The sequence below is a fragment of the Rhincodon typus genome, chromosome 4 (assembly GCF_021869965.1).
Source record: "Rhincodon typus isolate 14 chromosome 4, sRhiTyp1.1, whole genome shotgun sequence".
Classification (NCBI taxonomy): domain Eukaryota; kingdom Metazoa; phylum Chordata; class Chondrichthyes; order Orectolobiformes; family Rhincodontidae; genus Rhincodon; species Rhincodon typus.
In genome coordinates, this window is record NC_063335.1 from 31,448,700 (window position 1) to 31,474,292 (window position 25,593).

At 38.9% G+C, this 25,593-nt stretch overlaps 1 protein-coding gene across 5 annotated transcripts in view; it reads right to left on the reverse strand.

Annotated features, from left to right (window-relative positions):
- Positions 1 to 5,227: 5,227 nt before the first annotated feature.
- LOC109921016 (YTH domain-containing family protein 3-like) overlaps positions 5,228 to 25,593 on the reverse strand; it is a 33,801-nt gene continuing 13,435 nt past the window's right edge. For all 5 annotated transcript variants that reach the window (XM_048596043.1, XM_048596046.1, XM_048596042.1 and 2 more), the window contains 2 exons: positions 18,256 to 19,824; positions 5,228 to 7,783 (listed from right to left, as the gene is read on the reverse strand). In XM_048596043.1, coding sequence (XP_048452000.1) covers positions 7,763 to 7,783; positions 18,256 to 19,824 — 1,590 coding nt within the window. In that variant the 3' untranslated portion in view covers positions 5,228 to 7,762. The remainder of the gene's footprint in view (positions 7,784 to 18,255; positions 19,825 to 25,593) is intronic.

Sequence of the window (25,593 nt, forward strand, 5' to 3'; positions counted from 1 at the left end):
CATTGTTAGGGAAAATCAGCAGGTCTGGCAGCACCTGTGGAAAGAAAAACAGATTTCACCACACCTCTCTTCAGAATCCTTCCTTCAAATCTGAAAGGAAGAGAAAATATTTCTTGTTAAGTTGTCGGATGGGAAAAATGCAAGGGAACTGAGAACCAGTTTTGAGATAAGGTAAGTTGGTGCAGATGAGATAAAGTTCCAAGTTCAAAAACACAGGTGGGACTCGAAACATTTTCTTTCCACGAATGCTGCCAGACTTGGAGTTTATCCAGCATTTAGTTTTTATTCCCAGAAGTACATCATTGGTTTTAAATACCCCCGGACACATCTTAATTTTGAGGCCGCATTCTCTGCTCGGGAATGAACGGACTAAAATGTAAATTCTAACATACTCTTCTGTAATGTTTAAAGTGTCTCTGGCCAGTCTACTGGCATTGTTGCACCTCTGCAATGATAGAAAGACTTCAGCCACCTCAGTCTGTGTCGAGATCTTAGCCCAAATGATTAATCAGCTTCAGTCTGTTCCTGGCCAGAGGACACTGTTAGTACTCTGTATAACTACACAGAATACACTAATAGATCACCACAGAGATTGGCCTCCGATCACCCGAGATGGACAAAGGGCTAAGAACTCACTCTGCTCTGAACGTGTGTCCGTCAGTGAATAATAGTGATCCGCATAACAAAAAGCATCTTCCACTCATCGAAATTATATTTGGAAAGTGAAACGCCAGCCTCCCCGTAGAAACGAGGAGAAGTGGACCCTTCACTGTCATTCAACATAATGCTCTCTCACAATGCCATGTTCCCACTTACTCTCCGTACACTAAACGGGTATATCCCATGGATAACCTCAGCAATGACAGACCTGATTACTGTACCAACATCATTGATAGGAAACTTAACATTGACATTGCCTCCATGAGAGACTAGCATCATGATGGTAAGGTTAACTGAATCAGCAAGATAGCAGGAGCATTTTTCACCCTGAATTTCTTTCCAGTTGGTGTTTTACAATAAACGAAGCAATTTTGAAGCATCTTTGAAGTATAAAGTAAAAAACACAGCAGTCAATTTACACAGAGAACATGTACACAAATTGTAACAGAGTGGATCTCCAGATCACAGTTTTTATAGTAATATTAGTTACAAATTATATATCCTGTCATAATTGAAGTAGTATTTCAGTCAAAGAACAACGTGGCGGTTAGGTGAACGGATTGACTCTGGTTCTTTAATGCTTGCAAAGGGGAGATGTCAGATAATGGTTACGTGTCCTTTAGCTATAACTCCCAGGTTAGAGTGACCCTCATCTACATAAGAAAACTGGTTGCCAGGAAACCCATATGCTAATCATGGAAACTACTAGCACTTGTGTTATTTGGACAGCTGTAGATACAGCATAATCTTAAACATACTGAGGTAGACTTATCCCCCTCAGCCAAGATCAGAGAATTCGGCCTCCACCATCTCATTGATCATTATAGCAGATCTAGAACAACTGGACAATTAGTAACTGAGAAGGCAATAATGGATATGAGAATTATTAAGGAGCTAAGTAATATTGAGTTTCTACTTTCTCAGTTGGAAGTACACAAACATTTCAGGCAACTTAGTGTATAGACTGATCAATCCCAGGTCTATGAGCCCAGCTGCAATCTACGGCAGGTTGCTGTATTCCTCCAACTTTACACTGTATTGACTCGGACCCCAGCAGCTGCAGTTCTTGTCATCTCCCAGTTGCATTACCTGCTTGTCCTTGAATGTAATACAGTATAACAGTCACAAAAGAACAATACTGTTGACTCGATCTATACTAAAAAAATGCATAAACCATTACACGGAAGTTATTGCTGATGACTAGCACTTCTGCCACAACCATAATTACAGTAGCTTTGTTGACTTTTATCAGGAGAAGGACAGGATAAATGTAACTATTGCCACAATATAATCAATAGCAGTTTAACATTAACAGATTTAAGAACAATCTCATTAACTACTTCCCCACACCCAGAATTTGAGCACAAGCTTTCATCCTTATTTTAAACCAATTAAGACAGAGATGCCAGAGGAAGCTTTGAGAGGAACTCCTAGTTTCAATGAAATGACAGGCTAACACAATTGAAGCCTTTTAAACAAGTAGCCAAAATAGGCAAGATTAAAGTCTTCGTAGTAGAGTTAAGTGGTAAGAATTTAAGAGGAGATAGCAGGGACAAGGTGTTCCAAGATAGAAAATCAAACTGAAATAAAGAATGAAATATTAAGAAATGGACCACGTAGCATCTGGAACGAGAGCTCCACCATTACTGCTACCTGAACAGGAAACTTGGTAAAATATAAAACATTACCTGAAAAAAAATCAGGTTTTAAGCAAGCCTAGTACATTATTAATGTACTAATGTGTGCGTGTATTAATCAGTGATCATGGGCTGGATTGCTGCAAGACAGAGAGTAGGCACACCATGATTTAAAACACTCCAGATGTAGTGGTGGCTGAGAAAATTTACCAATAGGACTGGTCAGGGAAGAGGAATAAGGCAGCTTAGTCACAGCTGCCGTCACGTACCAAAAAGCACCCCAAGGTGATCTAGGTTAAGAAATAGAAAGGGCCAGAGATGATAAAATAGTAGTTCAATGGAAAGCAGTGGATTGCTGTAGATAATATACAGACAAGAGAATGAATTGTTCAGGATGGTGAAGTAGCTGAAGCATGGCTTGAGGGTCAAATTCAAGAACAATGAATTATGACATGACGGTTAACAGTAGAGCTCCTGACTTGCAGACTGCACTGAAACTCTGTGCTGAATTTCATTTCAGAATGGCACTGGAATGATCACTGGTCTGAAAGTTAATGTAGGAACACAGGAAGTGTTCTGAAAGCGATGGTCCACTCAGTTACATGAAGGACCAATTTGCATGGCAAAACATACTCTACAACATCATGCAAAACGTGTAAGTCAATGCCAAGGATTGTATATTTTAAGTTGCATTCTTACCACTTCTAACAAAGATCACCTATGGTAGTCTATAATTTAAGAAAATATTGATAGTTAATGAAGTTTAACACCATTCCAACAAGCAATGAACACTTCGTCTTTTCATTTCATATTTGCCAGAAGTTTTGCTACTTTTGGGCCACAAGGCAGAATGCCTGAACTGTGTAGCACTAAAATAAGTCATTCAGACTATTCCCCAGTCATCCTTTTTCTATATACTGTTTTTTTTTTGCCCTCGAAGTATTTATTCAGTTGCCTTTTGACAACAATTGAATCTGTATCTAAAGCCTAGCCACCTTGCACAAAATAATACTTTGGTCACCTCTTCTTTTCAGCAATCACCTTAAATCTGTGCTCTCTGGTTACTGGCTCTGCAGCCATTTGAACATTTTCTCAACTTATCCTACCCAAATTCTTCATGAGTTTCTCCAGTCTCTTCACATAACTAATTACTTAGCAATACAATTATTCTACCAAATCTCTTCTGCACCCTGTAAAAAGGCATGAACAACCTTGCTAAAGTGGGGAAATAGGGATGTATTACTCTAACTGGAGCTGTCCTTGTGTTTGATATAGATTCAACAGTAAATTGTTTTGTGTACACCATGCTTCTCTTTCTAAAATCCAGACTCCCACATGCTTTAATAACTTGTCCTGCCACTTTATTGGGTAGGAAGATGCATAATATTTAAATAATTCAAAACACTCAATGTTCGCGGAATGTTCTTTTCTCCTGTCAGATGTTGAGACATATTTTTGTTGGCATAATAACCCATTGCTACCTTATGCAAATGACAATTCTTTATGCGTGAACCAAAACACGGAGTGTTATCAACCAATGTAAATAAAGACCATATCTCTATTCATCAGCTAAACCCTGATCATGTTAAAAAAACAAAATCACTGCGCCTTAGAAAACTGAATAAACTGTAGATTTCTTTTCTGACTCAAGTGCATGAATGACAAAGACCCTTTTGCTCCCCAAAGAGGACCCCTGTGTTTAACACAGGAGAACAATTTTGTATGATTTAACTCTTCTCTATTCATTAGAGATAATCTTTATATACATGAGGCAACTGAAGAATTAAACATGTTCTTGGTGTATCTGCAAACAATTTGCATGAATTCCAATTTGTTTGATGAATCGCAGAATTACCTGGAACAGCAAAATATAGAGCCATATTAAAATGAATGTCACAAACAAGTTTGTTTCTTTTTAATTAAAATCAGCAAACTTAGAACAATTATTTGACAATCTGTGTGCATTCACAGAATAAATTCAATATTGCAACATTTTGTTTTAAAGACCAAAGTTTGAATTCAGACTGATGGACTCCAATAAAGGTCAGGCTCTCATCTTCCACATTCCATAAATAATTCACACTGAAAACAATGCACCCTGTTAGTTACTCACACCAAGTCCTATTTATCCTTCACCACTCTTTTCACGAGCAATGCTTCATCTTTAAATTTCTCTTGCTTGTTTCCAAATCTCTGCTCACATTCCTTCCTATCTCTATAGCTTCCACCAGCCCTTTGAGAAGTCTGCATACTTCCAATGCAAGTCTTTTGTTCTTTCGATCCACGATTGATGGTTATGCTTTCAGCTGTCCAAGCCCTTAGAACTGGAATTTTGAACCTTTACTCTATCCTCTCTCAAAATGCTCTTTAGAAGTTACATCTTTGACCAAGCTTTTGCTCATCAGCTTTAACAACTTTTCAAATATCAAATGTTGTTCAATTATATGCTTGGTACATTTTATACTCCAAGTGCTACAGAAGAGCAAGTTGTTCAGATGAGGCACAGGAGTTACAAATAGTTAACTGCAGAAGGTATGAAGAGATGAACACATTGATCAATACAATCATTCTTTTCAAATAAAAATTGTCAAAATTCTTTCTTGGAACTAGTATATTCAGCCTACTTCCTTTGCCATACACCTTTGGATATTGTCATTGTAGTTTTGTCTTATGAATTTCACACACTAATTCATGCAAGGAACAAAATGGACTATGTACCATAACTCAAGAGAATTGTGGTAATTCTGAATTGCCCCATGTTTACCTCAAAGTTAAAGCTATTCAGATGAAATTTTCATATGTATAACTGATATATTGCATACAAAAATATAAATTACATTGACAAAAAGCATGCAATCTAATTAGCACAATACAAAGATATTCCTACATAAGTGAAAACATTAAGTACTCAAATTAATGAGGCAAGACAATTTGATCTTTTGATCTTTAATTAAACATGAAACAGCAATTCAAAATTTGAGATAGAAAATGGGAAGTGACCAATGATGAGTGAGAAGATAAAGTAAATGAAGTAACAAGTAAATTATGGCTTATTAATGCAAATGGAAAACAGCATATTTTTAGAAATAGAACAATAGGAGACCAGCTTTTAATCAAGTTTTGTACAAGAAATATCAGAAATAGATCTTCTAAACATTATGCAATTTATATTTATGATTGCAATACTGTTTCCTGGATAATGGCCTTAATAACAAGAGTTCAGTTTTGTAAATCTGTTCCAAAATTACTTCTACTGAACAAATCAAATTATACCAGCAGTTTATTAGCATAATAAGTCCCATCAGGGTTTGGGAAAGCCTCCAAATTTGACACTTATATAATAAAATCAGAGATAAAAATGGTACTGTTTTCGAAATCAAAAGAATATTTTTACCCCATTCATGCAATACCTTCATTTCATTTAATCACGATATACTTCTTACTCTGCATTCTACTTCAATTTTCTTTCACAGACCCACAATTTAAAAAATAAGGTTGAAGTAGATCAACATTCAAGTTAAATTATCCTGACCAAAGTACACGGTTTTAAAATCAGGGAAACAAACTGCAATATTGATGCTCCCAGGTGAATATTCTTTTGCTGTCAATCATTTAAAGACAGCTATATGGATAATTACTTTAGAGAGATCAGGAAAAGATGCATTACTCCATGCAACATACACAGCGAGAGACAAAAGTGCATGCAATTCTTATAGGTAATAAAATAGCTTTGAAAAGCTCATGAAAGCTTTCAGGAATTTACACTTTGTCCCAAAACACTTGCAGTCTATCAATTAGGACAAGTGATCTACAAAACATGAGGAAAGTTATAGTAATTTAGAAAAAACTCTTGTTGCCAGAAGACCAAGAAGAAATCAATCCAAAGGCAACTATTTTAGCCAGTACAGTACTAATTGATATCTGTATGGTAGTTGAACTGAGAGAGAGAAAAAAAATATCGATGAGACTGCAATCAGGGAACTACTTAAAATAAATGCATAGAAGTTATACATATCGATGCTAATTTACACTCAATTGTCTTTATGCTAGTTCATTTAATTCCAATATATGCAGGACTAAAAAGCAAATAAGCCATTTGTTACTTAGACATGTACACAATGCAACTACTTGGGGTTGATAAATTCTAAATATGCACTGCTATCTTAATGTGATAGATTTAAATGATCCTGGACATTATAAACACACAACTACAAGATCACATTAGGATACTGCCAAATTTAAATACATTGAAAAATAGTGTGCTAAAATAACTTAAATAGCCTTTAAAATACAAACAGTGATTTTAAGCTCTGTGCTTATAAAAAGTCAATTTTCTATTAATTAGGCTATTGAAACCTACTGAACATACATATTATAAATTAAGGCAATTATGTCAGAGTGTCAATATAGTGGTTTACGTAAACAGGAGACTATGGGTTCAGTATCTCCTAAGTTGGTTGATTTTCTGTATAGTAGTATGAAAATGCGAAACATTGCAAATTAACTCATACCATAACACTTGCTAAACAAGTATTGGATTTATTAAGCTAGTGAATCACCTAAGAGGAGAAAATTTTCCACTTCCATGATAGTAATCTGCCAGAAAGGCAAACATTCAAAAGGTAGGAAGTTGTATTTAAAAGACATTACAGAAGTCTAAAAAGTTAAATCAAACTGAGGTACATTTACTTAGGACAGTGTCATCAATGTTTGTATCAAACATCTAGCATCTCCTCCATAGACAAATGCACTTTTCTGAAACCTATGTAATACATAGTACAATAAAGAAAGCATTGTATTTAACTGGTTGCACATACATTTTTAAAAATTATATTTCAGAACCAAGAGTAATTTGGGGAAGAATCTTGCATAACTTCTGCTTTGTTTCACATTTGGCAAAAAATATTAATTCCATTTATTCACTTTATTTACTACAATAATTTTCACATAGGCAATATGCTGGATTTATTAGTTTGAACTAAAAATTACATGATATCCAAATGGTTTCTGTAGAGCTAAAATTAATTTAAAAATGAATCTTACAACAGAAAAAAAAGTATGTTGAAGAGCTAAGCATCGTGAAATCTCAGATCATTGACCAAACTACACTCATTAATTGTTAGTATTAAACAAATCCAAAAAAAATTAATTGGTTTCTCACATTCACTCAATTTCTGGATTTCAACAGAGAGGTTGAATTTAGAAAGATAGTTATTGATAAAAAGCTTTAGGAAGGCAGAAAGTGCTTGAAATATAGAGCTCAAATGTGTTTTGTGAAACAACAGTATAAGGGCAAATGCAGCAACGAGAACCAACAGGGAAAGCCAATCTTGTGTTCAAGTGTTTAAAAGAGGTCGCCTTGAGCAGTAAAGTTCCAATAACCATAGTTCCTGGAAGATACTAGTAAATTTCCAAGGTTCGTGTCTTTAGTGTTGTAACTACGGTGCAGCATGCCCTTTCAGTTACTATTTGCTTCTATTCCGCTCCTGTAAAAACAGCAAGAAACATAGGTGTTATACATGTTTCTGGCAACAATCGTTTTAACAAAACTTCTATTTCCAACGACAATGAATGTCATTATATAAACCATGAACTATAACTGCCATTAAATGATAAATCCAGATTAGTTTTGAACAGATTAATTGAATGAAATTCCACAGTTCTCCATGCAGTATTCTTTTGAAAATGGCCAGACCCACTCTCACTATTTTTTAGGTCTAAAGCAAGGCCTAATAACACAGAATCACTTTCTGCTACAGGTGAATCAGCGTCAGTGTTGAGCTAAAAAAAAAACACAAATCAAAAATAAAAGTAACAATGTTATAAGAATATAATTCAAAATTGAAGTAGTATGGAGGATTAGTAGTCAGCCCAGTATATGCTCCATATAAAATGTTTGTCAGATTTTGTTTTACCGCTTATTCAAGAGCATGGAAACAGTATACTAAAGATACTTACTGCAAATCAAGCAAATAGTGTTCACAGAAAGTGAGCCTCAACCATATAAACATAGGTTATAAGGACTTGCTGAACTAAGTTGTTTTAAGCAGGTTCCTGCCTGTTTATAGCATATTCACTTTTCAGGAACAAATTATGCTTATATATGGTGTCTTTAACGTAATGAAACACCTCAAGGTACTTTACAGGAGCATTACAAAACAAGAGGACATGTACTTCAGATGCTACTGGATTTTGTAATTAATTTGATTCAGTTTCAGGTATCAATTGGCTTGCAGTGCAATTACAAGAACAGGGTCCAAGCATGGACTGGCCACACTCTAAGACATACAAACTTGTTAAAGGAAATGATTGAAGGAAGGCTGGAGTGATGGGGACTAAGGTGGTGACTTTTTTAAATTATTAATTCATTTTGTGAGATGTGGGTGTCGCTGGCTGGCCAGCATTTATTGCCCATCCTTAGTTGCCCTTGAGAAGGTGGTAGTAAGCTGCCTTCTTGAACTGCTGCAGTCCACCAGCTGTAGGTTGACCCACAATGCCATTAGGGAGGGAATTCCCAGAGTTTGACTCAGCGACAGTGATGGTACGGTGATACATTTCCAAGTCAGGATGGTGAGTGGTTTGGAGGGGAACTTGAAAGTGGTTGTATTCCCATATATCTGCTGCCCTTGTCCTTCTAGATGGAAGCGGTAGTGGGTTGAAAAGGTGCTGTTTGAGGATCTTTGGTGAATTTCTGTAGTGCATCTTGCAGATAGTACACACTGCTGCTACTGAGCGTTGGTGATGGAGGGAATAAACGTTTGTGGATGTGATGCCAATCAAGCAGGCTGCTTTGTCCTGGATGGTGTCAGACTTCTTGAGTGTTGTTGGGGCTGCACTCATCCAGGCAAGTGGGGAGTATTCCAACACACTCCCGTCTTGTGCCTTGTAGATGGTGGACAGGCTTTGGGGAGTCAGGAGTGAGTTACTCAGCACAGTATTCCTAGCTTCTGACCTGCTCTTGTAGCCACTGTGTTTATTTAGTGAATCCAGTTGAGTTTCTGATCAATGATAACTCCTAGGATGTTGATAGTGGGGGATTCAATGATGGTAACACCATTGCACGTCAAGGGGCAGCGGTGAGATTGTCTCTTGTTGATGATGGTCATACCCTGGCATTTGTGGGGCACAAATGTTACTTGCCACTTGTAAGCCCAAGCCTGGATATTGTCCAGATTTTGATGCATTTGGACACAGACTGCTTCAGTGTCTGAGGAGTCGCGAATGGCGCTGAGCATTATGCAATCATCAGCAAACATCCCCACTTCTGACCTTATGATGGAGGGCAGATCGTTGACGAAGCAGCTGAAGATGATTGGGCCTAGGACACTACCTTGAGGAACTCTTGCAGAGATGTCCTGGAGCAGAGATGACTGACAACAACCACGACCATCTTCCCATGTGTCAGGTATGACTCTAACCACTGAAGAAATTTCCCCGATACCCACTGATTCCAGTTTAGCTTGGGCTCCATGATGCCACACTTGGTTGAATGCAGCCTTGATGTCAAGGGTTGTCACTCTCACCACAACTCTAGAATTCAGGTCTTTTGCCCATGTTTGAACTAAGGCTATAATGAGGACAAAAGCTGAGTGACCCTGGTGGAAGCCAAATTGGGTGTAACTGAACAGGTTATTGTTGAGCACATGCTGCTTGATAGCACTGTTGATGACACCTTTCATCACTTTACTGATGTTCGACAATAGACGGAGGGGGCGGTAACTAGCCGCATTGGATTTGCGTTTTTAACGTACAGGACATACTGAGAATGGTATAGATTGAAAATAGGAGGTCCTACAAACAACAGAAGTGGAAAGCACAAAATTACAGGCACACTGAAATGAGTGGATGAGCTGCCTTAAGATGATCACTATTATACTGTATTGATGCAATTAGATTTGTTGTGTACCATGAACACAATAAGATGCTCAGGTTGTTTAAGGGAGTGACTAGCATCAATAAAGCCCAAAGTGCACTGATCTAGGTGCAAATTCTTCATTTCTGGTAGCTACCTGGGCACTTATTATAACGTTGCAATGGGGTTTAAAAGTTAACAGAAAAGAGATTTTGAAAAAGTAGAAATCTAAAATTCTTGAACAAGACTGACAGCCAGGAAGAGGAGAGAGATAACAAGGTGTAGAGCTGGATGAACACAGCAGGCCAAGCAGCATCAGAGGAGCAGGATGGCTGACGCTTCAGACCTAGAAGAGAACTTGAGATTCAAGTAGAAAACAGGATAGAATAATAAGCAATACATACAAGGAAAAGAGATGACAAGCCAAATTAAATCGTGAGGACAAATAGCACTGGCATAAAGCTCTAGAATTACTGCAGAAATAGCAAATCTACCCAATGAAGCTCCAAAACCTAGGCACGTTTAGTTTACTCCAAATTTTCAAAGCAGCAATGGCCTCGATCATTCTATTGCTGTATTTGAATTATTAGCCAATATACCACAAAGCGGAACAAAAATAAATGAGTCAGCAAATTTGTGATAATCGTGTCTATCGGATGGCCATACATGAAATTTACCATTCCCAGACTTTAATTCTTAAACCATATGGGAAAAAAAATTTCACTTGCAGGCCATCCAGAATGAAGATATCTCAGATCTAACTACAAAGCAAAAAATATAACAGGTTACAAAGGTCTTCACTACATGAAATCCTGGAGTTAGTTCAAAGAATTTTTAGCTTGGTTACAACATCGAAAGAGGCCATTCAACAGCTGTGTCCATGCTTGGAACTTAGCTAGTCCTGTATCTTCTGCACTCCAGGACTGAATTGGCTCCTACCACACTCATACAGAACATCTCATTACATAAAAAATATTCCTCATGCTGAAGTTGATTTATTTCCCAATCAAATTACATCAGTGCCCTCTGGCTCTTGAGCTTTCCATCATGGGAACAGTTTCCCTCTACCCATCTGACTCAATTTTTTAACACCTGTAGCAATCTCCTTGCAAGTTTCTTGTTGCTGCCCAGTTTCTCTAATCTATCCAAATAATTTTAAGCCTATCATCCCTAGAGGTATTCCCAAACATTTTGAGCCCTCTCAACCTTCCACATTCCTACTAAGAAGCGATAGAGTTGGACGCAATACTCCAGTTGAAGCAGAAATTAACTCCTCTGCTTTCCTACGCTCCACCTTTTTAGAAAACCAACAAATAATTCCCAAATACTTTTAACCATTCTCTCAAATGGGAGTCTGTCAAGTTCAATAATTTATGAACAAAAACTAAGTTTCTACTACTTTTGTAATGTTCCATTTTTTTGTTCTTATTGCAATGTATTACTGCACATTTGAAGTTAAAATGACTTGGCAAGACTCTGTGCATTCCACCACCGTCTGTTCTCTTGAAGTCTTTCATTATCCTGCTCATGGTTCATAATATCATCTAGATATTTTGAGTGTATAGCGTAGACTTGTGGAAGCAAGTAATTAACACATAATCAAGGAAAATAGTGACTTGAGTCTCTAGCTACTTCACTGTATACCCTCGTCCGGTCCAAAATCAAATAGTCATCACTTCTCCTTGTTTCATATTATTCAGCAATCTTTGCGCCAATCTCACCACTGTCTTTTGTTCCATTTATTTCAACTTAGTGGTAATCCTATTACACTACACTTTATCAAACATCTTTGGTAACTCCATCAACATCTCAGTACCTCAGAAAATACAATCAAATTAAATGATTTGCTTTTAATCAAATCAGTGCTACTTTCCCTTAATAAACCTACTACTTCCAAGTGACTGTTAATTCTATTCCTTTATCATTTCTAAAAACAGTCCTAGAACTAATCTTAAAACTGACTGGACAGTAACTTCCAGTTTTTTGAAGGAGGGCATAACATTTTATAATTCTCCAATTCTCTGGCATGACCTTATAATTAAAGGGGGATTCAAAGATTATGATCAGTATTTCCCGTTTCAAATACAAGGCTTCATAAGATAGTTATATATTAAACATTCTTCTTTAAGGACAAACAGAAATCTCTGTTTTAGGGGATGGAGAGTTTATAATAAATACTGCTCAAAGATCATATGATTTGATTGCCATGTGCAGACATCCATAGAACCCCTACAGTGTGGAAACAGGCCATTCAGCCCAATGAGTGCACACCGACCCTCCAAACAGTATCTCACAGATCCATCCTCCTACCCTAGCCCTGTAAGCCTGCATTTCCCATGGCTAACACATCTAACCTACGCATCCCAGAACACTATGGTCAATCAGTCCACCTAACATGTACATGGACTGTGGTAGGAAACTGAAGCGCTCAGCAGAAACCTAACCTACCCATCCCTGAACACTATGGCAATTTACCATCTTAAGTCCACTTAACTTACATATCTTTGGACTGAGGGGGGGGAAACAGGAGCACCCGGCAAAAACCCACAGAGACACAGGGAGAAGATGCAAACTTGACACAGACAGACAGTCACCCAAGGGTGGAATTGAACTCAGGTCCCTGGAGTGTGAGGCAGCAGTGCTAACCACTGAGCCACCGCGTTGCCATGTAAAACGTATTAAAAATCAAGAGGCCATTTTCACACCTTCACATAAAAGGGGTATCCTGGACTTCCTGCATTCTGACTAAGAGACCCAGAAAGGAAATTAAAACAGCTGCTGCTAGAATAACAGAGGAAAAGTCCATCTTATGTTCTGCATTCTAGCAAGAACCAAAGTTCTGGTGAATCACATAACTAGGGTTGTGGATGGGGCTTTGAACTAAAGTGGCGCGGAGAAGGGGAGGTACAGCTGCATGGAAAAATTTTGAAATGGTATGTGGGGGTTGAGGTGGGGAGAGCTCAGAGGTTATTATTGTTTCCAGAACAAGTTACAGGCCAGAGTATGGAATAGGTCAGGAATCTAACCTCAGACACAGCAGATAAGAGGACAATAATGAAAATAGAAGCAATCAATGCAGGACTGAGGGTGTCGTACTTAAATGCACGCAATATAGGAAACAGGCAAACGAGCTTGAAGCACAGATTGAAATTGGCAGGTACAATGCTGTGGGAATCACTGACACGTGGCTGCAAGGGGATTAGGTCTTAGGACTAAATATCAAAGATATGCAGATGGACAGAGTTGCCTTGTTAGTAAGAAATGAAATTAAATCAATAACAAGTGATATCAAGTCAAAAGGCATAAATCTATGTGGGTAGACTTGAGGAAATGCAAAAGAAAAAGACACCCTAATGTGAGTTAATTACAGGCCTCCTAGCCGTAATCAGGATGTTGGAAAGAAAATAAATCTGAAGATTAAAAAAAGGCTTGTAAGAAAGGCACTATTAGAATAATCATGGGGATTTCAATATGCAGGTGGACTGGGAAAATCAGGTTGGTAACAGATCCAAAGAAAAGGAACTCGTGGAATGTCAAATAGATTCTTTGGAACACCTTGTAGAGCCCACTAGGGAACATGCAGTTCTGGATTTGGTGATGTGTGATGAGGCAGACATGATTAGGGTGTTTAAGGTGAAGGAACCCCTAGGGGGCTGTGACCATAATATGATAGTATAATTAATGTAACATATATAAAATTATATATTATATCTAATATAATTCACCCTGCAGTTTCAGAGGAAGAAGCCGGAATCAGATGTAACAGTATGACAATTGAGTAAAGGTAACTACAAAGACATGAGGAAGGACCTGGGTACAGATGATTGTAAGAAGAGCCTAGCAGGGAAGATGGTGGAGCAGCAATGTCACAGAGGCAGAGACATATAGCATGGAAACAGACCCTTCGTCCAACTTGTCCATGTCGACCAGATATCCTCAACTCATCTCATCCCATTTGCCAGCATTTGACCCATATCCCTCTAAACACTTCCTATTCAATACCCATCCAGGTGCTTTTTAAATGTTGTAATTGTACCAGCCTCCACTACTTCCTACGGCAGCTCATTCCATATACACACCAACCTCTGTGTGAAAAGATTGCCCCTTAGGTCTCTTCTAATTCTTTCCCTTCTCACCTTAAACCTATGCCCTCGAATTTTGGACTCCCCTACATTGGGCAAAAGACCTTGAATATTCACCCTATCCATGCCCCTCATGCTTTTATAAACTTCTGTAAGGTCCCCCCCCTCAGCCTCGGACTCTCCAGGGAAAATAGCACCAGCCCGTTCAGCCTCTCCCTAATAGCTCAAACCCTCCAACCCTGGCAGGAGTTGCTGGGGACAGTTCAGGAGGCAGAGCGGAAATTCAACTCAAGGAAGAAGAAATGTTAACAGGAAACATGGCTGACAAGGGAAGTCAGAGACAGCAGATAAGCAAGAGAAGAATGTGGTGAAGACAAGTGGGAAGCCTTTAAAAAGCAGCAGACAGTAACTGAAACAGCAATGATGGGAGAAAAGATGAAATGAGGATAAGCTACACCCCAGAGTTATTATAGAATCCCTACAGTAGAGGCCATTCAGCCCATGAAATCTGCACTGACTCTCCGAAGAGTATCCCCCCCCCCAATTTACCGCGATTAACCCTACCTAGTGTCACATGCCCCGAACACGATGCAGCAATTTAGCATGGCCAATCCACCTAACCTGCACTTCTTTAGACTTGCTTCATCAAGGAGATGTCATACCTGCCAAATATGTTAGAATTGAGGAAGTAATAAAATTAGGCACAGAAAAGCCCAGAATGCAATCTATTTGGATTTCCAGAAGGTCTTGTGACAAGGTGCCACACAGAAGGCTGTCAAATAAGAGCCAAGGCATTGGCATGGATAGAGGACTGGCTGGCTGGCTGAAGGCAGAGGATGGGGATAAAGGGATCTTTTCCAGGAAAGCTGCCAGTGACAAGTTCCACAGGGGTCAATATTCAAACTAAAGTATTCACGTTATACATGAATGATCTGGGCGAAGGGATGAGGACATTGTTGCTAAGTTTGCAGATGGCACAAAGATAGGTGGAGGGACAGGTAGTGTTGAGAAAGTTAGGAGGCTGAAGAAGAACTTGGACAGGCTAGGAGAATGGGCAAAGAAGTGGCAGATGGAACATAATGTGGGAAAATGTGAGGTGATGCACTTTGGTCGGAATAATAGGTGTGGACTATTTTCTAAATGGAGAAAGGCTTCAGAAATCGGAAGCTCAAAGGGACTAAGAGGAGTTCTGGTACAGGATTCTCTGAAGGTTAACATATGGGGTCAGTTGAGAGTTAAGAAGCCAAATGCAATGTCAGCATTTATTTTAATAGGGCCAGAATACAACAGCAGAGCGGTACAAGGCTCTGATTCAACCACATTTGGAATATAGAGAGTAGTTTTGGACTCCATATCGAAGGAAGAATTTGGTGGTGTTGGAGGGCATCCAGAAGATGTTTACAAGAAAGATCCTAGTGATGAAAGGATTAAAATGCGAGGAGTGGTTGAGGACTCTGTCTGTAAGCCAAGTTTAGAAGGATAGGGGAAGGATCTCATTGAAACTTACGGAATATCGAGAACCCTGGATAGTTTGGACATGGAGATGATGTTACCAATAGGAGGAGAGACTGGAACCAGAGGACACAGCCTTAGTGAAGGAATGACCCTTTAGAACTGAGATAACAGAACTCTTCAGCCAGAGGATGGTTAATCTGTAGAATTCATTGCTGCAAAAGGCTGTGGAGATCAAGCCATTGAATACATTTAAGAGATAGATTGGTTCTTATTTAGTAAGGGGAAATCAAGGGTTATGGGGAGAAGGCAGGATATTGAGGTTGAGAAACATTAGCCACAATCAAATAGCAGAGCAGACTCAATAGGATATATGATTAAATTCTGCTCCTAAGTGTTATTGAAAAGAGATTTTCTGTTCAGAGAGGGGGCTTGAGCAGATTTAAGAGTCAAGGATGCACCAGATTGGATGGAAGTCAGTCACAGATATTCAGAAGACTGAGTGAAATAACGGAATTAATGGGAAAGGATCTTTTCCATAGTTTGGTATAATTGTTCTCCATTGCACAATGGTTAGTCTATGTTTCTTCTTTCATAGAATCCCTACAGTGTGGAAACAGGCCCTTTGGCCCAACAAGTCCACACCAACCATCAGAGCATCCCCCCAGACCCATTCCTCTATAACCCACCTAATCTACACAATCCCCAAACACTACAGGCAATTTAGCATGGCCAATCCACCTATCCTGCACATCTTTGGACTGTGGGAGGAAACCGGAGCACCCGGAGGAAACCCACGCAGACACGGGGAGAACGTGCAAACTCTGCACAGACAGTCGTCCAAGGGTGGAACTGAACCTGGATCCCTGGCGCTGTGAGGCAGCAGTGCTAACCACTGAGCCACCGTGTCGCCCCTTGTTGGCTTGTTATAGTCCAAGTCTTAAAACCAGGAAATTTTGCTATATGGTTCTTTTCAACTAGTTTCTGGGAAGCACATACCTCTTTATTAAAAGTCATTGCTCTCTACAGGAATTGTAACACTCAATTTCCACCCTCACTTTCCTCCACATAATTAGATGTATCCCATGTGGTCCAGATTACTCTGCAACTTATATTACAGCCAACCATGTTAATTCCTTCTCTAGAAACTTTTCACCTATCCAATCTATCACTTACTTTTTCCTCACACTATGCATCAGCCATATTACATTAAAAACCTGGTCACTTTGAAGCCAAACAACCCCAAAATCCTCCTACTAACTCTTTCTGCTCACTGTTTCCCCTCGCTGGCACTCCTGTTCACCACTTCTCTCACCAGAATGTCCCACTCAACACATTTGCATAATTTCTCCACAATTTCCCTGTATATTTATTCCTCCATGTTTTTCCTGCTAGTTGGGAGGACTACTGAACCAGTGCAATGATAACTCTAATGCTCAAGTTTTAATCAGATAGATGTTGTCCCTGATTTCCCCAATACATCAATTCTCTCCAGAATTGCAATATTCTCCATAACCATTTCGACCAGCCCTTCTCCTTTCTTTATTGAACATCTTATGTCCAAGAGTATTTAATCCCTATCCCTGCCCTATCAGAACCAGGTATCTGTCAACACCAGAATGTCAGATCATCTTCACAACCTTTGACTAATCTTTTCTGTGCAGTTTGCCTACACTTCCCATTATGATTTTCTCTAAAACATTAGCAATGTAACACATAATATCATAACTACAAATAAAGGAATTTTGTTCCCCTGTAAATTCCCATGACTCCTATTTTGTGCTGTCACTGCTCCAAAGTACCAACAATATCTATCAGTTCTGACTGGTTGCCACAGCAAACTCATTAAATCCAACAGATTATGCATGCATTACAAATAACCAATTTAAAAGAAACATGTTTTACACTGGAAATATTTTTAAGGCTAAATGCAGTAATACACTATGACGACTGCCAAAAATCTCCCAGGTGACACCATGGCACATTATTTAGAGATGAATGGTAAATGTGTTGAGTCGTTCTTTGAATGCTTTCTTTAGATAGCTACTCAACTGAGTGAAGGTGGTTAATATTTTTAAGCTTCTCTTAGGGTTAATTTCAGTAATCAGAAATTAGGATTAAACTTCAGCTGCTTACGAAACCTAAAGCAAATATAATGGATACTAGAAAAATTAATTTTCAGTTGCACTTAAAAGTCATTCAAGTTGGTGACATCTAAATAAACCTGTAAGTGATAATTTTGAAATGATATGCTTAAATGTTTAATTCAAAAGTTAAACACTATTATCTGGATTCTTAGGTGTTCTGAAGGTCTCAGATCTGTAACTGAGCATCAGCAATACCATGAACAGTTTATTCTTTAATAGAGATTTCTGACTTGCATTGAAAGTTATTTACAAATTGAGAGATTATCTGAAATAGATATTAGATATATATTTCATGTTTTTATATATGTATAATATACACACACATATATATGCACACACTTTTGCTAAAAATCAGAAACAAAAATTTAATAGTCTGCAGCTCTGTTAAGAATAAACAACAGTTTCAACAATTATTTTATACTTACTCTACGTATGGCTTCCTCCTCCTCTTGTCGTTTTTCATAATGTGCAAAGTCATCAAAGATTGAAGTGGTATGCTTGTAAGTAGCAATTATTTTAAGCACTTGCTTGGCTTTTTCCAGGGGCACTTCTTGTGTGTCCCTTGAATTGGTAACTGGTTTGTTATCATTGTTTTCCAAACGAATATGCCGAAGTTGGTTATTGGGTACATCTTTCACAAAGATCCACTTAACTTCAAACTTGCCCTTCCATTTATCCTGTGACCAAACTCCAGCAAAAGCATTATAGTCCACTGCTGACTTCATCTCAGCCACTCCACAAAAATGTCCACTCCCATTTACACTAAAGAGTAAATAGAGTGGTCCTTTACCATTCAAAGAGCGAAAAGCAGCATCCAAACGTTTATTACCATGTTCTGTACTGCACCAAATAGAGTACTTGATAGAACGGTGTATATCGTCCTCAGAGTAGCTTTTAATTATAAATACTCGACCTGTCTTCAGACTCCAGTCGAAATCTTTGGGGTTGTAGTTGTGTATGCCCTTTAGTTTTTCCAATACAGGATGTACTTCTCCTCCAGACGGCGAAGTGCTTAACGATGCTATACCCAACACAAAACTCTCACTACTTGCTCCACTGGTCTGACTAAAGCTAGCTCCCCGATTGCGAGGAGCCACCCAACGATTTTGCGGCTGCTGCTGACCTTGAGACGGAGGTTGTTGAGGTCCTGGATTCTGTGGTTGTTGCTGATTTGTTGGGTGGGTCTGAATAGCAATTGGTTGCTGGGGAAGCTGATGCTGCTGTACAACTACTTGAGGAGGCATAACTTGCTGTGCAGGCGGGACTTTGGGTACATTGCCTTTGTCTTCCCAAGTTCCAATATTCATGTTGTGTTTTATAGGTGGAGGTGGTACTGCAGGTCCACCTAGTCCCATGTTAGTCTTAGGCTTTAATTTTGGCTGAGGCTTTGCTGGTTTCCTAGCAATAGCAGCCCAGGATGTAGGCTTAGGTGCTGAAGTGCTTGTAGCTGGGGTGCTATTAGCAACAATGCTACTGCACATACCTGTACTACTAAGAGCAGAACCTACAGTTTTAGTGACAGCTGTCGTCATATCTCCTCCAATCTTCAGTCCTGTCATGCCTTGTTCAATGCTATTTATGCCAGGCACCTTGCTCAAAGAGTCACTGCCAAATCCAGCCTGTCCATCAGCTATGGCTCTTCCAAGAGAACTAGGCGGGTACCCATAGCTGTTACTATATGCAGAACTTTGGGTTGACTGTCCTTGAGATCCACTTGCTCCCCAAGTAGAAAAGTCTGCGTTCCCAGGAAAAAAGTTAAATCCATGTTGATTCAAAAATGGTGGGGTGCTCCCTAAGGCCCCAGGCTGGCTAAATACACCATCCGGTATAAAGTGATGCTCACCATTACTCATCTGTCCATATGTTGTTAAGTATGGCATTGGAGGATCTCCCCCTGTTGACCAGGGAGCTTCACCAAGAGAATATGGAAATCCAATGGAAGGAGCATAATAACTGGGCATGTACGGATCGGACATTGGTGGGTAGCTGTTGCTCTGCAAGAAATAAAACAAAATTTAACCTATAAACATATGAACAAAGACTACGTGGTTTCTTCATAATAGCACAACTTCTAAGGCAAAACAGCATGCGGTTTTAGAAGTGCGTAAGGAATTAAAAAATGCAACACAGAATCACTACAGTGCAGCTGGAGGCCTTTCGGCCCACCAAGTCTGCACTGAACCTCCACCACCAGCCCCCCCTCCCCCAACCGAAGAGCATCCCATCCTAACCCTGTAACCCCACATTTACCGTCGTTAACGCACCTAGTTTGCACAGTAGGGGGCAGTTTAGCATAGCTAATTCACCTAACCTGGACCACCCAGTGATTAGCACTGCTGCCTCACACTGTCAGGAACCCCAGTTCGATTCCACCCTTGGGCAACTGTGTGTGGAGCCTGCACATTCACCCAGTGTCTGCGAGGGTTTCATCCCATAGTCCAAAGATGTGCATGTTAGGTGGACTGACCGTGGGAAATGCAAGGTTACAGGGATAGAATAGGGGCTTGGGTGTGGACAGAATTCTCTTCGGAGGGTCGGTGTGGGCTCGATAGGGAAAATACCTGTTTCCACACTGTAGAGATTCTATCTTCTAACCCTCACATCTTCGCCCTGTGGGAGAAAACCGGAGCACGCAGACGTGGGGAGAATATGCAAACTCCACACAGACACTTGTTCCAGACTGGAATTTAACCCAGGTCCCTGGCGCTGAGAGATAACAGTGCTAACCACTGATCCACCATAACATAACATGGCCACATAGCTTAACATGATTAAATACAGCACTTCCTTTGAAGCCATAAAGTGTAACTCTTGTGCCTTCCAAAGGGAAACACTGGTTGATGTTAGGCAGATCCTCTGGTCAATTAAGAGGTTGAGTTTAATTTTAAATCAATTTAATTCAAAAACTTTTGCCTCTAGCTGGGAAAGCTTTTCTGCACATTGGAGCAGGCTAATTTATTCTCACTCAGATATGACACAAATTTACTTGCAAGGTAATAAAACCTTTGCTTCAAAGTGAATGGCAAGAAGCTAAAGCAACTTTAATACACAAGCAATCTCAGTATGTTTGCTGTCACAGCAAATTTAATACAAAGCCATCAGTAAAAACAGTTATTTGGCAGACATTCAATGATCAGATTCTTTTAAATTATCAGATGTATTAAAAGCAGTGATATGGCTTAAATCACTTTATAGTTGTACATTTACTTTATATTATAATCCTAAACTGTTTCAATGGTCAATTCAAAAGTGTTTGAAAGGAAGAAACAGCTATTCTATACATTAAACACATTTTACAGACCTAATGTTACCCTGGGAATTCAATTCGCTCAATAAAATTGGTCCAAAAACCTAACTACAAAAATTAAGCTGCCTTAAGACAGATTTCTGGAATTACCAAGAGCATAAGTTTGTACTTCCAAAATCAAAAATTAAACTGACATTGTTTTTGCATAGCATGTATTTACAAACCTTTGGTAAACGCCTCAATGTGTCCAACTGGTCATTCTGTCGAGATACAGACAATGAATGACAACCAAAAGAATGCAATCAGAAGTTATACCCCAAGATGTGGATTTTCCAGTGGGCATTAGAGGCTTGCATTCAAAACTGAACCACGAGTTAACTTTAACTATTCCTAACTTAAGAACTAGATATAACTCTTCATTCTCAGGACTGCATTAGCGGAACTCAAGAGACAAAACCTAAGGACTTTCTCGTTCTATGCAGCATTCTGCAAAATTACAATGTAAAAGGCAGCAATTTTACTCATTGCTTCATCAGATCTGTTCCTGCTTGGTTTTCCCCACTGACATATAAAAAGTCTACGTTTTAACTTTGAGAGATTTCAGGCTCAGTAAACTGCATTTGATGTACTGCCTGCAGTACTGTGCAGTTTCTGAAACCATTAAAAATAAGATTATGGCAGAGCTTCAAACACTTTGCATTAAATTTCATTTTACAAAGTTTGGATCTGAAGAAAGGGATCAACAAAGCTTTTTGCAGGGCCTTAGTTCAAACAGATTCTTCACCAGTCCCAAATTAAATTAAATTAACCCCCATCTTGAACACCCTGCTGCATGGAAAACAGATAATTAAAACAATGACATAACAGGCTGTTGATCAGTCTATTTTGTTTTCGTCATTTGGCAAAACAGAAGCCAAGGATTGCTGAAAAAAAATATGTTTTTGAAATATATATCAAGGTAGGTAAAGGAATGTTAAATCTCAAAGGAAGCAACAACTCTCACTGGATGAGAAAAAGACACAGATACATTGGCAAATTGACTAACTGCTTCAGGTTTTGCTATCAAGAGTCCACCATGGAACTATCAGCACCCATACTTCTGTGTAATTTAAGAGGCACAGGCCTGAACACATTCTTTTTCACATGCAGAGAAAGACTCTTCTCTGTTGTGAATATAGCTGCTAGTAAGTTTAAGCAAACACATCATAAACTTAATCTTAAAATTGGCTGTTCCCGTAATTCTAGGCACAGTTGGGATTATGCAGCAAGTGCCATCCAACCATGGAATTACATCTAGCATCACATTTTCCACTGGGTTCATTTGAAATTAATTTAACTGTTCAATTAATCTTCAAGTCAAAACTATGGTACTTCTGGTTATATAACTGCACCTAATGAATATTCTGCTTTCAGATCATGAATGAATGAAGCAATATAATTCAGCACGGTTTTTTCAAAGATCTCAGCCCAGGTTCAATTGTACAAAATAGGAGCAGCATTCATCCACTATAATAAACATCAGTTTCTCCAGACAGCTTGGTGAAATGAATATGGAACAATAGTCAGAATCTGAAAGTATATACTACTTAAATGCGCTAGAGGAGTTAAACAATGTCTACACCAAATCTTTTAGAGGGCATCCGAAGATCAAATCAAATAGACATTTAAACAGCATACGTGAAAAAAAAATGCATAGCTCTTGGAAAACAAAAATCAGCATGACAATTTTGTTTGATTTTGTAGGAACTGCTCTTCTTAGTACTGTTTTTAAAAACAGCAATCAGTTTTACTTCATTAAGCAGTTTGCTTGCCAACTTGTACAGATCAAAGACAAAGTAAAATCTGGTCAATCATGCAGAACAAAAGATGGATGAGTAAGGGGTGCATCACTTCCTGTTAACATGGAGCCAACAGATCTCAGTGAAATTAGTTAAAACAAAGCCAATTCAAACGAGGAAAGGAAATAGCTGGAAAGGACAAGGGATGCTTGAGACAATCTATTCTTTAATTCATACCATACAATAGTTGAGATGTTTGTATGCAGGAGGTTTAAGGTTTCCTACTTCATTTTTTTTGGTATGCAATAGCAGAATTAAACTTTAACAGTGTTAGTACTCAAATCATTTTCGGGGAGGTATGATTTGCATTATACATACAGCCATCATCCATTGCAATACAACAGTTTTTTTTGACAATTACTCATCAGTACTTGCTTATCTGATTGGGCAACTGCTTGGAATCTATGATACTATGCTAAGCACTTACAATGGGGCCAGTTTAGAGGGGTGAAGAATCAGAATTATGTTGCAAAGTACCAAACAAAATTGAAATAGCTACTGGTCAATAAAAGTAGAACAGTGCCCCAAAAAGCAGTTACCATTAGCTCCAAAGTGTACATTTATTGAAACAAAAAATGTTATTTACTTTTCAACAGAAACAAAAGATTTCTAATGTGTCTGTCTGTCAGGGTAAGCTACTGTGTGCACATGCATATATTTAATGACAAAGCAGAGCTAAACACATGCAATTAAACCTGCAATTTGGTGGATCGGCCAGGGGAAACGCAGGGGTTAAGGTGGGTGGTGGGATTTTCTTTGGAGGATTGGTGCAGATTTGATTGACCAAATGGCCTCTCCTGCACTGCAGGGATTTTATGAGCCAATTTTTGAACAATACGAACTTGCACATATCAAGCCTTTAATGTATGAAACCACCCCAAGACACTTCACAGAGGTACACCCAGATAGAAAATGAGATGGAGTCAATAAGTTTTAAAAACTATTTGAGAAACAAAAAATAAGATAGGTTTAGGAAGGAAATTCAAGAGTATAGCCTAGGTGGCTGTAAACAGGCACCAGTTATATGATCCAAGGAATAGGAAATGTAGCTGATGTAAAGGTTTATGATAACGTATAAAGCATACAAGAAAATACAGAAATAGAAAAAGTCATGCCTACTAATGCATTTTCACGAGAATGAGGCAAGTAAATGAGGTATTGGTGGACAAGATGCCAATGTTAGTCTACAAGCACCAAACGTGATAGGCCAGTCGTACTTGGCATGGGCTAGAAAACTCATAGCAGCGTTTTTGGCGAGCTTGGGTTTATGAAGGATGGAGAACAGAAGCTTGGAGGACATTCACATAGTCCCAGCTCCAAGGAAGGGTCACCTAACCAGAAACTCTGATTTTTCTTCACAGATATTGCCAGGCCTGCTGAGCCTTTCCAGCAACTTCTGTTTTTGTTCCTGATTTACAGCATCCACGGTTCTTTCAGTTTTTATTCATATAGTCAAGTCTGGAGCTGGCAAAAATATTAGATGAGCATTTCAGTAGTGGATGATCTGAAACAGTGGAGATTCAAGGGCTTTTAATTGGGCCTGTTCCTAGGCCTGGCCAAAGTGGCAATTAATAGGTCTGGGCAGCAGGTTGTCGAAGTGGTCATAGTGCCGACTGTCTGTTCCTTTTTTGTGGTTATGCCTGTGTTCAGGTGCCCATTATGAGGGAGTATGCAGTGTCACTGGCATGATACAGGCCTTCAGAGACCAGTGGGCACCACAGTGGTTGGTGCATCATCACCCTGGAGAATGTTAACTTAATAGGTTTCCTCACTCAGATAGTAAGAACTGCAGATGCTGGATGGAGGGGAGGAGGATAAATTCTTCAAGGTGGGCATCCTTAGAAGTTTTCTGAAGAAGGGTCCCGACCAGAAACGTCAATTTTCCCGCTCCTCTGATGCTGCCTGGCCTGCTGCGTTCCTCCAGCTCCACACTTATCTCTCAATAGGTTGCCGTTCTTTTTTTGTAAGTTCCATTACTTGATTGTGTTTTTCATACAGTACCCCACCAGGCACTGTCAAACCTGATTATAGTTTTGTTTAAAAAGGGCAGAGATAGGAAATGTTCAAGAGTTGATCGCAGGCAGTCTGCATGACTTCAATCTGAAATAATAAAGTGCTGGAAACACTCATCAGTTTGGACAATATCTAACGAGAGGGAACTTGAATGATTAACTCTTCCGTCCGCAGATGCTATTTGATCAACTTCAGTGCTTCCAGCATAAACACACAAGCCTTTAAATATATAAAAGATCACATTTTATTTAATGCGAAATTTCATATAAAAGGAAGTCCGAGACTTCTGTAAATTTTATAACCATAATGATATATTAGTCATAATGAGCACCAGTGATCTTAATTTAAAGATTATCTCATCTTACTCTGCAAATTTATCTCCATACTTCCAACGAGTCACATTTTTCCCAATGTGACATTTTTCTCAAAAGGGATGTACAAAATTCTGTAAAATGCGCTCCTACCTTCCAATTACCCAAGTTTGACAATATTCTTTGGCATCTTACAATCTTCTACATTTCACTTTTACTAGGTGATATCAAAGTCACAATTGAGTCACTGTAAAATACTTATTATAAATTCACGTTACCATAAGTCTTAAACTCCTGGAATTTTCCCATGAGTGTAAATTTTGATTAATGTCTTGTTATAAAGACTATAAAAAA